At 43.5% G+C, this 12,814-nt stretch overlaps 1 protein-coding gene across 1 annotated transcript in view; it reads left to right on the forward strand.

Moving 5' to 3' along the window:
- Positions 1-12,814, forward strand: part of LOC138497503 (chloride channel protein C-like) — an 876,774-nt gene that overhangs the window by 823,298 nt on the left and 40,662 nt on the right. Inside the window, exon 15 of the mRNA XM_069621029.1 lies at positions 7,026-7,121. Within this exon, the coding sequence (XP_069477130.1) occupies positions 7,026-7,121 (96 nt within the window). The remainder of the gene's footprint in view (positions 1-7,025; positions 7,122-12,814) is intronic.

Raw genomic sequence — 12,814 nt, forward strand, 5'->3', positions numbered from 1 at the left:
AAGTTTCAATTCTTCGGCATTGCCGCTTTCCTCCCTTCCTTGGGTTGACCTCGAATTCCCAGACATGAGCTCTTCTTGCTAAGTTTCGATTCCGCTCTTTCGTCCGGCTTTGTGCTGGTATACGAATCCTGGCTTGTTTGACCCCTAGCAACCTGGGTTAATTCTGCTTTTGTGTAAAGTGGCTTTGCACTTATATAATATGCTTTATTGAGGTAGATATATGGTTGGCGGTTGCCGCACTATTCTTCTACTAAGCATAGCAAGCAGTACTGTTTCCTTAGCTTCTTGCGTTCCGAGCCTATTTACAGGCGTTAGCTAGTTGCGTATCTTCATCCTGTTTCATGGTTACGTTTCTTTAAAGTTCAGCATCGTTTCTCCTTTTAAGTCCATTACATCATTATTCCTTACATTTTGTCTTTACGTGTCGTCTTTTGATTGTCATTTCGTTCATCTGAACGTCTGTCCAGGCCCTTGTGTCGTCACCATTCGCCTTCAATTAAGGCCCTTTGGGTCTCTTCGGGGACAGTTTGTAAGTAGTCTTCATTTTGTGTCAGCTGCTGGTACGGTTGTCTCAATGGGTACCGTGCTGCCCATGGTTGTCTGGTTATTGGCACTTCACCAGGTATTGCTCTTCTGATGGGCACTGGGCAGAGCCCTAGTGCTGCTCTCTGTTGGTTTATTTGCTCGTCATACGTCACATATCTCGGCAAGTATGTTCCTGGTACTTCAAAATGGGTGGCTGGAGTGCAGGCCATATCTGGGACCTCTTCTACAATGGCACAGAAGTGCGACACACATACCAGTTTGAGCAGTGGTTGAATGGGCATTCAGGCATTCATCCCACTCTGGATGTCCTTGGGATGAGGGTGAGGAGGTCTACTATAGTCTCCCAGCTCAGGCGGTAGTGTCATTAATTGACTATCTGTGCGAGCCTAGGGTGGCGGCCCCAGAGCTGTGTTGTGGGGTGGCCAGATGGCCTCCTCGCTGCACATCCCCTCTGTCTTTGGCAAAGTTGGATCATTTGCTTCTACCTTTGTGTAACTCTTTGCGGATCAATGAACACATTGAGATACTGGGTGCAAGGTTTGCAACTTTCAGGCGCTGTCTGCTGCTTGGAAGTATATTGTTTGAGGAAGGTGTGGCCCTTACACGCCCTCTTAGAAGCTATTGGCTGCACCTGTGGGTTCATTTTCATCACCTGGATGCATTTACTTCTTTTCAGTGGAGGTAAATACACCCTTTTTAAGTTGATTTACTGCCATTTATTGGTGGTATTTTCGCAGTATTTAAACTTTTATTAATTAGGAATTAACAACTCTATTTTTGAAAGAAATGCCTCCATCAGTAGTTCCAGAATTACTGATGGAGGAATTGCCTCCAAAATGGTCTTACATGTAATTAGCTGGTATGGTGGGATGGTAAAAGTGGTTGAAATTGCATTATTGATGCTTGTGTTGCCATTCCGCCGAACTCGCGGTAAGAGCATGAAGAACAGATCTCATGTTTACAAACCAAGTGTAGTTTCGTGTGAGGAACCTTTCAAAACGCACCTGGGAAATATGGCACACATGATTAATAATTTACACAGGAAAAGTGTAAAGGGGAAAACGAGGGGAAGAAGGAGAAGACTTTCATGATGTGGCACATAGGAGGGAAAGAGGTTCAATTTGCAGAATCATTTTATAAAGATGGGTCGGTTTAAAATCCTAGGGAAACGTGAGCCTTCAAATGAATTAAGATTTTAAGGACATCAGTTTGAAGAGGTTCACTTGAAGTAACTATGTGTTGGAGAGAAATTTAAATAGAGATGGTTAGAAATGCTTTCTGTTGTTTTTCTGGCTGCAGGTGCTGTGAGAACTACTGGAATTAAGTGGATGGCAAAGATTATTGCCTGCCTGCATTCTAAAGACTCTGATGGGCTAGGATGCCATCAGTGATGGAATCCATGTGCTAAGAATGAACCCTTCATGGCCACTGCAGTCGGCTGATCCGGCTGGAAAAGGCCTGACAGCCCATTGTGATAGGCGGCAGTGCAGCTGGCGGTTTGGGGGAATCAGTAGTTAACTGGGTGCCTCATTTTTAGACTACTGCCACTTTGGGATTGCTGGATTTGGAGGTTGCCTATGGGGTGGCAGTCATCAGATTATTTGGAACCCGTATGTTATGGCAACATTCAGCCTGTGAGCCTAGCAAGCTTATTGGCTTTATCGCCCACGCTGGATGCCAATGCGATTTATTTCCCTCATCAGATGCTGGCGAAACAAAAGGATGGTTGGAAAAATGCACAGCTGTTTTTCATCTTTTGATCTAATATACCATCCTCCCCAATATATTCTAGGGTTACCAGTCTATTAAGTGATGCACCTTAAGTACTTTTCTGGGGGACTTTAATATATCATCAAACGGCCCTACACAGTCCCCTTTTGACCCAACATGTTTTATCTGCAACCCATGAGAGAGGATATGTATCAGATTTTATTATGGATGATTTCATGTTCGTAAACTGTGGAACTCCAACTTATCTTGATTAGTCAGATCACTTTCTAATTCCTTTTTTTTTGTTGTTTAAATGATTTCCATTATTTTGCATAATGGCCAACAAAAACAACCTACTAGAAGTATTTCCTATTTTTCTTTACATGCGCTTCCCAAATTGGAAGAGAATATTCTTTCAAAATCACAACTTTTAAATGTATCTCTTTTTACTAGTGATCTGGTAGAATGCTATCATATAATACTGCAGAAGGACTTAGATGAGGCTTTCGAACTTCAAACGTTTATGCCAAAAATCAGTTAATGCATGTTACACCTTTATGTTAACAAACACCTCATTTGTAAACAGGAAAAGAGTTGGGGCTGCTTTAGATCTGAAGTTTAATTGTCTATATTTAAAACTATGCGTTTATAGAGGCAACAACGTATTAAGGAAGCTAATACTATTTTTTCAACTGGTTTTAATTCAGATATTCTCTTCAGCACCGTTCAGAAATGCATCAACCATGTGAAATCAGCCATCCTAGATAAATCTATGGAATTATGCAAGAAATTCAATTGGTTGTTTGCCGACAAAGTGAAACTAACTTGCGCTGAGTTTAGGAATCAACCACTAAATCACTAAAGTCACGTAGATAGGATATCATCAATTTTAACTTGGGACAATTTCTATCTTCCTACATTGGATTCATTTTGAAATGTAGTTAATACTCTGGAGCCAACTTTCTATGTTTATGACTTTTTCCTAGAAAAAATTGTTAAACAAATATCTGGACTAGGTATGCCATTTCACATCACAGTTTCCTCTCTTAAGTAGGGCATCTTTCCCGAATCGATAAAAACTGACATTATTATCCTACCACTGAAAAAGAGTAATCTTGAGCTATAGGATATAAAAAAATATCACTGTGTTTCAAACCTGCCCTCTTTAGGTCAAATGCCGGAAAAATCCATAGCATTGCAACTGAATTATTAAATTCATAAAGCAAATGTACTCTCGCCATTTCAAACTGGCTTCAGAGACAATCACAATACTGAATCAGCGACTATTCAAGTGTTGGATGACATCTTCTGCATTGTTAATGGAGGCAGTGCCTACCTTTTGGTGCTACTAGATCTCTCTACGGCATTTGATACTGTGCACCATTCTATGCTTCTTAACATCTTGGCACATCGCATGGAAGTGGGTGGGGCTGTCTTAAAGTGGTTCCAATCCTTCTTGGCCAATGGACATCGAATTGGCAAGATGGGAACCAATGAATCCTCCTCTCTTTCTATGTGATGCGGTGTCCCTCAGTGCTCAATCCTGTCCCCCATTCTTTTCAATCTTTGTATTAACCACGGCGAGGTCTGGCACTGAGGCATGGCATTTCCAACCATCAGTATGTAGACGACACTCAATTGTATCTTCCAGTATCATCAGAAGGTGGTATCATCAGATTACATTAATGTCTGTTTGACGTTGAGGCCTGGATGAAATCGGTATGTTTGAAATGTAATCATTCTAAAACCGAATTTGTATGGTTTGGCACAAAGAAAATTCTGGATACTGTCTCTCCTTTTTTCAGTCCCTATTTCCAGGCAATTTTCAATTAAACTCAAAGCCAACTGTAAAATCTTTAGGATTCCTTCTAGATCCTGAGCTTTTCCTAAAAACACATATAAACAAGAAAACACAGTTCATTGCAAAGAATCAGTACTTTTTACCATCAAGCTGTTTCCACACTCTTGCTCAATCCCTGGTTATCTCGCACGTGGTTGGAGGGAATGCCTTACTCATGGAAGTCCACCGTTCTGCTTTAAACACCCTGGAAATAGCGTTTCATAGTGCGGCCAAATTGATTGCTGGAGCCAGAAAGTTCAATTCAGTAATGCCAATTTTTATGGTTCCCTACATTGACTTCTCTTACAGGCTTGGTTCCTTTTTAAATTAGGCTGCCTGGCTTTTAAAGCTCTTCATTTAGGCCATCCTATGCATCTTTCTGAAAAACGATCCATTTAAGGCAGAAATAAAAATTCTCGAGATAAAGATAAATTGGTACTTTTTATCCCAAAGGCAAAGAAAGCTCAAAGAAAAAAACAAGCATTTTCGATTGCCACCCCAACTTTTTGGAATTCTCATCCAATTCATATCTGTAAAGCGGATTCTTTACTGCATTTTAGGAAATAGTTGAAAGCCTACCTTTTTACTAAAAATTAATTAGTGATCATATTCAGGATATTTAGCATTGTCGGCCTGAATTCCTCTAATATTTCGAGTTGTTTTATCGAAATTGTAATTTTAAAACCATACAGTGTTTTATATATGGTGTTTTTGTATTTTAATATAATTCTTTCATGTTTTACTTGAATTGTACTTCCACTTGAACAGTACAATGTTGTGTTTGTTATCTGTTGGTAAAGGTTCTGAGTTCTGTTCTTTAATCTTGCTGTTTTCACTTTGTTAGATTGCATTTCTTTTAACTCTGTACAGCACTCAGTATGTCACCTTTGCATGATAATTCGGCATCTGATATTCATGAATGCAGATGTGAATAATGGAAGCCTGATGCAGCTCGCAGGAAGATGCCATACTCGCTGTTGCATTTTCATTTGAGGAGCCGGCCGATCAGCACCTACACCGCCCTGCATGTGCACGCCACTGCCCACTCGCTTGCTCTTGTACACCTTTAGTCCAAAATAACCACACACAAACCAATGATCACTTTAATGTGGTTTAAAAGAGATTGTTTGAAAGGGGTCCTGCTTTGAAATCAATGCCATTGAGGGATCATGTTTCTTGACACTAGCGTCCCTGTTTGTTTTGTATACACTTTCCCGCTGAGTTTGTGTAAGTTAAATCAGTCTGATAGGAGTGGGTCTCAACAGGTTATTGCCCTTTGTCACTGCAAGTAGGCGCCTCGGTGCATTATATACTGTACGTGGACAGGAGCCTTCTCCTTAAATGTGTCCTCACATAAGGAGCCAATGTGAGTCAATTTGACCTCATAGCGGGAATCCCCACAGGAGACCCACACGTTGACATGCCTGTTTTGATATGAGTTGGTTTCCAAGTTCCTGCACCAAGATCAAACAGCGGAAAGTACTGGATCAAAGGATTACTCTAGAGAACTCGTGTTTAGGAATGTTATAAAAGAAACAACATATTGCCAAGACTAGAGGGACCAGATGATTTCATAGGCCCAGGATAACACGGTTGCAGTCCCGACCTCCTAGGAGCTGTAGTCTTGCTTTGTGCAAGTTAAACTGTTTGGCCTAAAACATTTGACCTAATCACATTTTATTACATTTATTTGACCTTTTTACAGTCTAAAATGCGGGGGTAGACCCCTCCCGCAACTCCTCCCACTTTCCCTCAACCTAATCTATACTATTGACCACCCCAGATATATATTTAATTAAATTTGACTGAAAAAAATGTCCAAAAAATTCGATCAAATGTTTTAGGTCAAATGTTTTTAGGTGAATTATGGTAATACCAGTTAAACAAATTGGTCAAAGGCAGCTGGTAACAAACAAGAGGAAAGCCAGCAAATGAAGCACGATGTCCCAGTGACATGGATCGTTCCAGTTATCGTTGGCAACGTAGGAGGATAGGGAATGTGCAGGATTTAAAGAGAAAACTGAACCTTTATTAGTGCGTTGAGAAGAACGCAGAAGTGAATTAGGCCCAGCATTGTCCAAAATGTTTACGGTTAGACGGATGCAAGTCTAGTTTGATTTATTTTATTTTAGTAGGGGCTTTTGTCATGCCTAGCTCCAGCCCTCGCAGGTGCTTTGCATAGCATGGGGGTATTTCAGCCTGCTGGGGCCTTTTTTTGCGTAGGCCATCCATAGGTCATAGGTGTAATGTGGGCTTCACATAAGGCACATGTGGGTTAATGGGTTTGAAGGTGGACTGGCATGCATGGGGTTGGGAGCGGTAGGGAATGAGTTGTAGCGACAAGGTGCCTTAAGCTCTTTCCTGACTTGCTGGTGGTTGGCTGTTATCGGCTCTGGCACATGCACACTGACCACACGATGAACAAGTACACAGGAGCCGGTGCCTGGTTAAGAAGATGTGTGCACTTGATTATATAGGCCATACATAGGTTACAGCTGGTGCATGCACTTCACATAAGTCACAAGTGGGTCAGCAGGATCCAAGGTAGGTTGGTATGCAAGGAGTTGGGCGGTAGGGAACGACTTGGGGAGAAGCAGGTTTTTTTCTGGAACGTAGTCTTAAGCTCTTTCGTGACTTGGTGGTCATCAAGGACACTTGTTACCTAGGCTGACACACACACACAGTCGCCACATGATGAACACGTGCACAGCGGTGGTGACTGGTTTAGGGGTGAAGAAGTCCTCCTGAGGCACCAGTCATTATCATTTCATGCTTTTGCAGGTTGCGGGGGGATTCGATTTGACGGGAGAGTCGGGTTGGCCTAACCCCCTCATGCCCCGCCACGTCCTCTCTCCGCCACTGCTTGTACATAGCACAGGTTTTTCTGCAGAGTCCCACGTCTGACACTGGATTGCCTTCACTGTTTCAGGTCGTGGTGGAGAAGTTGCCCGATGTACCGCGTGTGACCAGACTGCTGAAGCGCTACAGTACAGACCCCCAGTATCAGCGGCTCTTTGTCAATCTGGTAAGAGCGGCGCCAACTACGAAAACAAACATTTCCTCTCTGAACAATGTGCTTGTTATATTTATGATCATTTGTTTATGATGGCTGTGTCAGCCGCACTGATTTACATAAACAATGCCAGGCCCAAGACGTTACACTTTCAACAAAAGTAGCGGAGCGCAAACAGCATTCCTGCCTTTTAATTCCTATCGTATAAACAGAACAGATGTTGTAGAAATGAGCCAACAGGAAAATACAACAAAGGAGTCCATCTCAAGGAGTTCCTCTCTATGGAAACGCATTCCAGATTGACACGCAGATACGATGTTAATAGAAAGGATCATTTGTATGTCAGTTTTGGCTCTCGTGTAACCGCTGAGTAATGTGAGGCAATGCAGTTGAGTGCTGTTTCTGTAAACCTGTTGCCTGCACAGTGTGTCCAGTTATGATCAGCTGCAGTTTGCATCCCTCCTGGCCCCTCCCCCCGCTCCGTGCGGCACCATCCGTAGCCTGCACTGACAAGCCAGTGCTTTTATTGGGCCTGTATGTATGTGCTGAAGTGTTTGGCGGTGGAGCGGTGTCATGGGCCACTGCTTAACATGGACGAGTGTGTCGCCATGTCAAATGTGGAACTTCTGGCCCAAGAGCCACACCTGGGGCCAGATTACAGAAACTTTGCACCGGTGCAAGTGTAAAGTTGCACGATATTAGCACTAGGGCAAAGTGTGCCCTATTTCCAAAAACACTGCGGCATAGAAACCCATTGCACCGTGACAAGTGCAGTTTGGCATGGTATAAGCACCGACAATTGCCCTACTGCAAAAAAAAGATATATTTCGATCTTTTTTTGCATGGGGGCAAGGTTTGCCCTAGTGCTAATACATTCCAATTTAGCATTAGGGCAAACTTTGCCATGGTTGAAAAATGCAGTGAAAATAGTTTTTTTTTGTACTAGAGCAATTTTTTGCCCTGGTGCTTATAGCATGTCAAACTGCACTTGTCATGGTGCAATGGGTTTCTAATATGTCCCAGTGTTTTTAAAATATGGCAAACTTTACCCTAGTGCTCATACCATGCAAATGCACGCTTTCACCGGTGCAAAGTTTCTGAAATCTGGCCCCTGGTGTATTCATCAGTCACTTCGGTTCTTACATGTGACATTGTGCTTGTAGCGCGGTTGGTAACTGCGCCTGAAGGTGGCTCAATCCGTAGTAGTGTGCTATATGATTCTAGCGAATCAATCATCAGTCATGGAGCCTTGATGGTTAAATAACGTGGGTAGGTGTGATCCCACGGGTGGCTCTTGCCCATTGGCTTTCATATCAGCAGGTTGCAGCAACCCTGGGGGCCATCCAGGGCCCAGAACAGCTGCTAAATTATGTCAACCCATAGTTTTGCGCGGAACTGTGATCCGACGAGTACAGAAACGCTTAATAAAAGTACAGGCCCTCCTTAGGGCCCGAGCTGTCACTCAGCTTGGAAGTGCTTGCCATGCAAGCATATGTGTGCGTGCGCACTTGCATCGGACGTCCATTGTTATTTTCTGGGGATGATGTGGACATGGCCATAGCACACCCACTTGTCTAGCACCTAAAGATGAACTCTCGGGTTGAATTTGGGCCATATTCAGAGTTAACCTACCAAGGGCATGCATGGGACATACCATTGAGATGGACAGTCCGCTGGTATATTTCAAGTGGCCTTCAAGGGAAATCTACGGACTAACTATGTCAGCAATACCTACTGCTGTCACACCCCCCAGAGGTGTTGCTGTGCGGGGTGAGGGGGTTATAGGCCGCCCGCGTCTTTTTGCTGTAGCCCCGTATAGAAGCTCAGGGGCCACAACCAAAAGGCTAGCTAGCCCCGAGACCCGATAAGTCCGGAAATGAGCGTAGCCCCAGATCTTTTGTAGACCTAGCAAGACCTGATACCGCCAGGCATTGGACGGCCTTCCCCCGCATCACCTCCCCTGTGAAATGTTCTATGGATGAGAGCACGTGAAGGAATAATGCGCCATATGAACTAAAAATGGGACAGAGCAAGTTACTCTTCACTTCCGGGGGTGCTCCACTGTCCCTTGAGACAGGAAATGGCCTCAACAAACGATGCTGTTAATAAACCCCTGCTGCCTAGAACCAGGGAACGTGCCCTCGTTCGCCGTCAACGCACAACTGATATCATGCATGCATGAGTTCCCATGCCTCCCTTCATGTGAAGTGGTGCATGCTATCTCTAGGTCTGAAAGGTCCCATGCATGGACAGCCTGTTAGCGGATGCAGCATGCGTGTTGCCCTGGTTCTTGGGACCGCCTTCCATAACAGTGGTGGGTTGTGAAACCCGGCTGCAAACCCACTGGTTTAGGTGACTCTACTCAACCGCATCCACTTATCACCCATCCCTGTTCCTAACCCGGTAGCATTGTGCTTGCGTGCCATGGTGGTAAGAAAACCACACGTTCACGAATAGGAGCAGTCCAAAACAGACATGTTATTAACACAATTACATTTTGTATGCGTTGAAAACGCATTTGAATCGGAAATTGTTGTTGACCAAGAATGTTACTTAAAATAAATATTCTAATTGTTAAAATAAAAGCTAAGTGTGATTTTACTAACTGACCAAGATTTTAGGATTATTTTCCTTAACTGTGAAATAGATCCTGCAGCACACATGTTCAGTAAAAATCAAACAAAAACTCCATGTACCTCCCATGCTTAACAAATAGGTCCAAAATTGTAAGCAAAATAGTTACTTCAAATTATAATGAAAAAGAATGATACTTTTTAAATGTAATTCCAAACAATTTTTGTGTCAGCATAAACGGGGGCGGGGCTTTTTCAGTGAATGAGCGCAAATTATGTCAGAGGCGTGTCCAGGGAATGGCCTCGGGTGGCACGTGCTACCCCTGGAATCTGATTGGCCACCCCAGGTGCCACCCCATTATCCTAAACTATCATCACTGTCTGGTGTGTGTGCGCGCGCTCGTACTTCATGCCACCCTTGCATAAATAAGTCAGTGCCCCACTTGGGCCACCCCGTCATAAGAGTTTGGGCACACCACTGCATTGTGTTTTCTAGGCTGCTGTTGTCCAGGAGATGGGCACACCGATGCCACTTGGGCACTTCAGTAAATTAGTGTAATGACTTCACTTGCCATATTTTGAGGGTGTCGTTGGAATCCTTAAACAATGACACCCCCCCCCCCTGAGACCCAAGACCACCATTACTAGCCCACAGAACACGCGGGTGTAATAACACAACATATGCTCCATCACAGACATGTCAGACTAATTCATCTCTGTCATCAACATGCCATTTGTTATACACAAATGCTAGATTATTATACACGTGGGGTCCCACCAAGAAATAGATATGTGGCTTCTAGCTCATAGTAAGTGTGGGCGTGGCTAGGTCTGGAAAAGATCTGGGGCTACGACGATGTCCACGCTGTCGGGACTCAGGGCTTGCTAGCCTTTTGGTTGTAGCTCCTGAGCTTCTATCCGGGGTTACAACCAAAAGACTTGGGGCTATAGCCCCCTCAGCCCCTCCTAGCAACGCCGCTGAGTGTGCGATAGTTATATGGATCGGATTCATACATGTATCAGAATCCGTCTTATCACTAGCGATATACACAACGTGCAGCACACATGCCACGCGGTCGGAAGGCAAATTTTGGGAAACCGGAGGCAGGAATTTCTTAAGACGTGCAATGCCTCTGAGCGCGGCAACACACCACAACACTAGTGGGAACTCCACAGAGCCACTCACAAGAATATTTCAAACCCTTTTCCTCGCACACAGTCAATAAATAAATAAAATAAAATTGCTTTGTTTTTATTTGTCGAACTCTGGCTTGTAAGCGTGGAACCGGGTATCAAGCCCCGCCTTTTCGTCATTGGCTGGTTTCCAAGAAGAGCGCCTTGCCCATAAGCTATCTGCACGGCTATGATGGCCAGTCTTAAGTACTGCAGTAAATTCTGTGTCACGTCCAGAAAGTATGCATTGGTGCAGCTGCGTTAAGCAGCGCTGAGTTGACAAAGGGGAACCTGAAAAAGCACTCGCAGATGCGTCACTAAGGCAGTGCTTCAATACAACACCATATTCAGAGCAAAGCCCACCTGCGGGACACTCAAAAGCAGCACTTTACACGCACTTAAAGGGCAAGGAGCGCCTGTGGAGCCAGCAGGTGACAGCACACATGTGACAAAGCCTAGATTCTCCTACAACCTACCAACGGAGCACAAACACAAGGACCAGGCATCTGCAGTTTGTTAGTGATGTCCCCTGCTTCCCCAGCCAAGGGAAAGAGATACCCTGGAAAGTTAAAATAAAAAAAACTCCCAGTGTAGGGACATATTTTGGCTCCCCTTAGTATACACCATCTGTTGTCTTCAGGCTCTATGGTTTAACCTTGGTTTAACTCTCGGTTTATAGTGAAAATGTGGACTGCAAAAATGTCCCAAAAAAACATTTTGAATGTTTTTTTTCTTTTTATTTTTTAATGGGGGGTTCCCCTCCAATCCCCCGTTTATTTTTACTAGCTAGACCCCAAAAAACACACAAATAAAAAAAACACATTTGAATTTTTTTTTCGAAATTTTTTTTTCAGACATTTTTGCATTCGACTTTTTGCAGTCGACATTATAACTGGACATCGCCACTGGTACTACACTGCCCTTTGTCTTGATGGTCCCTCACTGCACGCAGGCAGGCTGGCTAATGCAAACCCACTGATGTCTCCTCGCCCTGGTCCAGGAAGTAAGGGGAATTAACTCTCTGTCTACCAGCTCACAGATTCCAGAGGAAAACATGAAGTGACACATTTAAAAATAGGATGTGGAAGGTTCCAAAATGAGCTGCCGGCTCCAATTGTCTTGTTTTTCTTTTCGGAATACGTTATGCTTAGGTACAAGGGATTTTACCAATACAATCATTTATACATGGCAACCTTATCCATTCCCTTGGGGCGACTATAGTACAGTCCTGTTATAACTGTGCATTCTGGGATCTGTAGTCCTGTATTTCCCCTTTATAAACCCAGGTCGTAATATCCCAGAATTCAAATTTAAAACCAGGACTAGACTCCTTTCTCCTAAATGGAATGGATAATGTTGGCACGTATGACCATGACCTTCTCTTACTATAAGTGAGTCACTCGTACCATTTGTATTTGGCCACAAATTCCTATAGGTTTAATGCGGGTTCTGTACATTGAACAAATAGAAAGACATGACACGCCACCTGGGCATTAGCACACCTAAATACAAGTTATAATCTCGCTGTCAGAAGCAAATGACATTTTGGTTGATGTCTATGTTTTCGAGTGGACTTATTCTTTTCTACCTTGAATTCCCCCATAAACTACTCATTTCAGATTGTTGTTAGGAAGCAGAGCAAGCCTTCACTACTCAGACCAGCCACTCCCAGCCCTCACTCATCACATCGTGCATTGTTCCCTCTTTTTTCAACATTAACTGCTCAAAGCTCTGCCTGGAATCCCCCTCTTTTAACCATATTCCTCCGTGCTCATTAGCAAACATTGCTAATGACTGTTTTTAAAACACTTGGATTCATTTTTTTTTCTTTTCAAAATGTACCTCAAATCATAGCAAATGCCACCAGTCCATGACAGTAAATAACATGACCGTATTGAAGATACAACTTGCAAGGAAAAGCTCAGCCAACAATTCCATCATTGCAAAATCTGCAAATGT

Source organism: Ambystoma mexicanum, chromosome 5q, assembly GCF_040938575.1.
Source record: "Ambystoma mexicanum isolate Mex_15411 chromosome 5q, UKY_AmexF1_1, whole genome shotgun sequence".
In the NCBI taxonomy this organism is placed as follows: Eukaryota; Metazoa; Chordata; class Amphibia; order Caudata; family Ambystomatidae; genus Ambystoma; species Ambystoma mexicanum.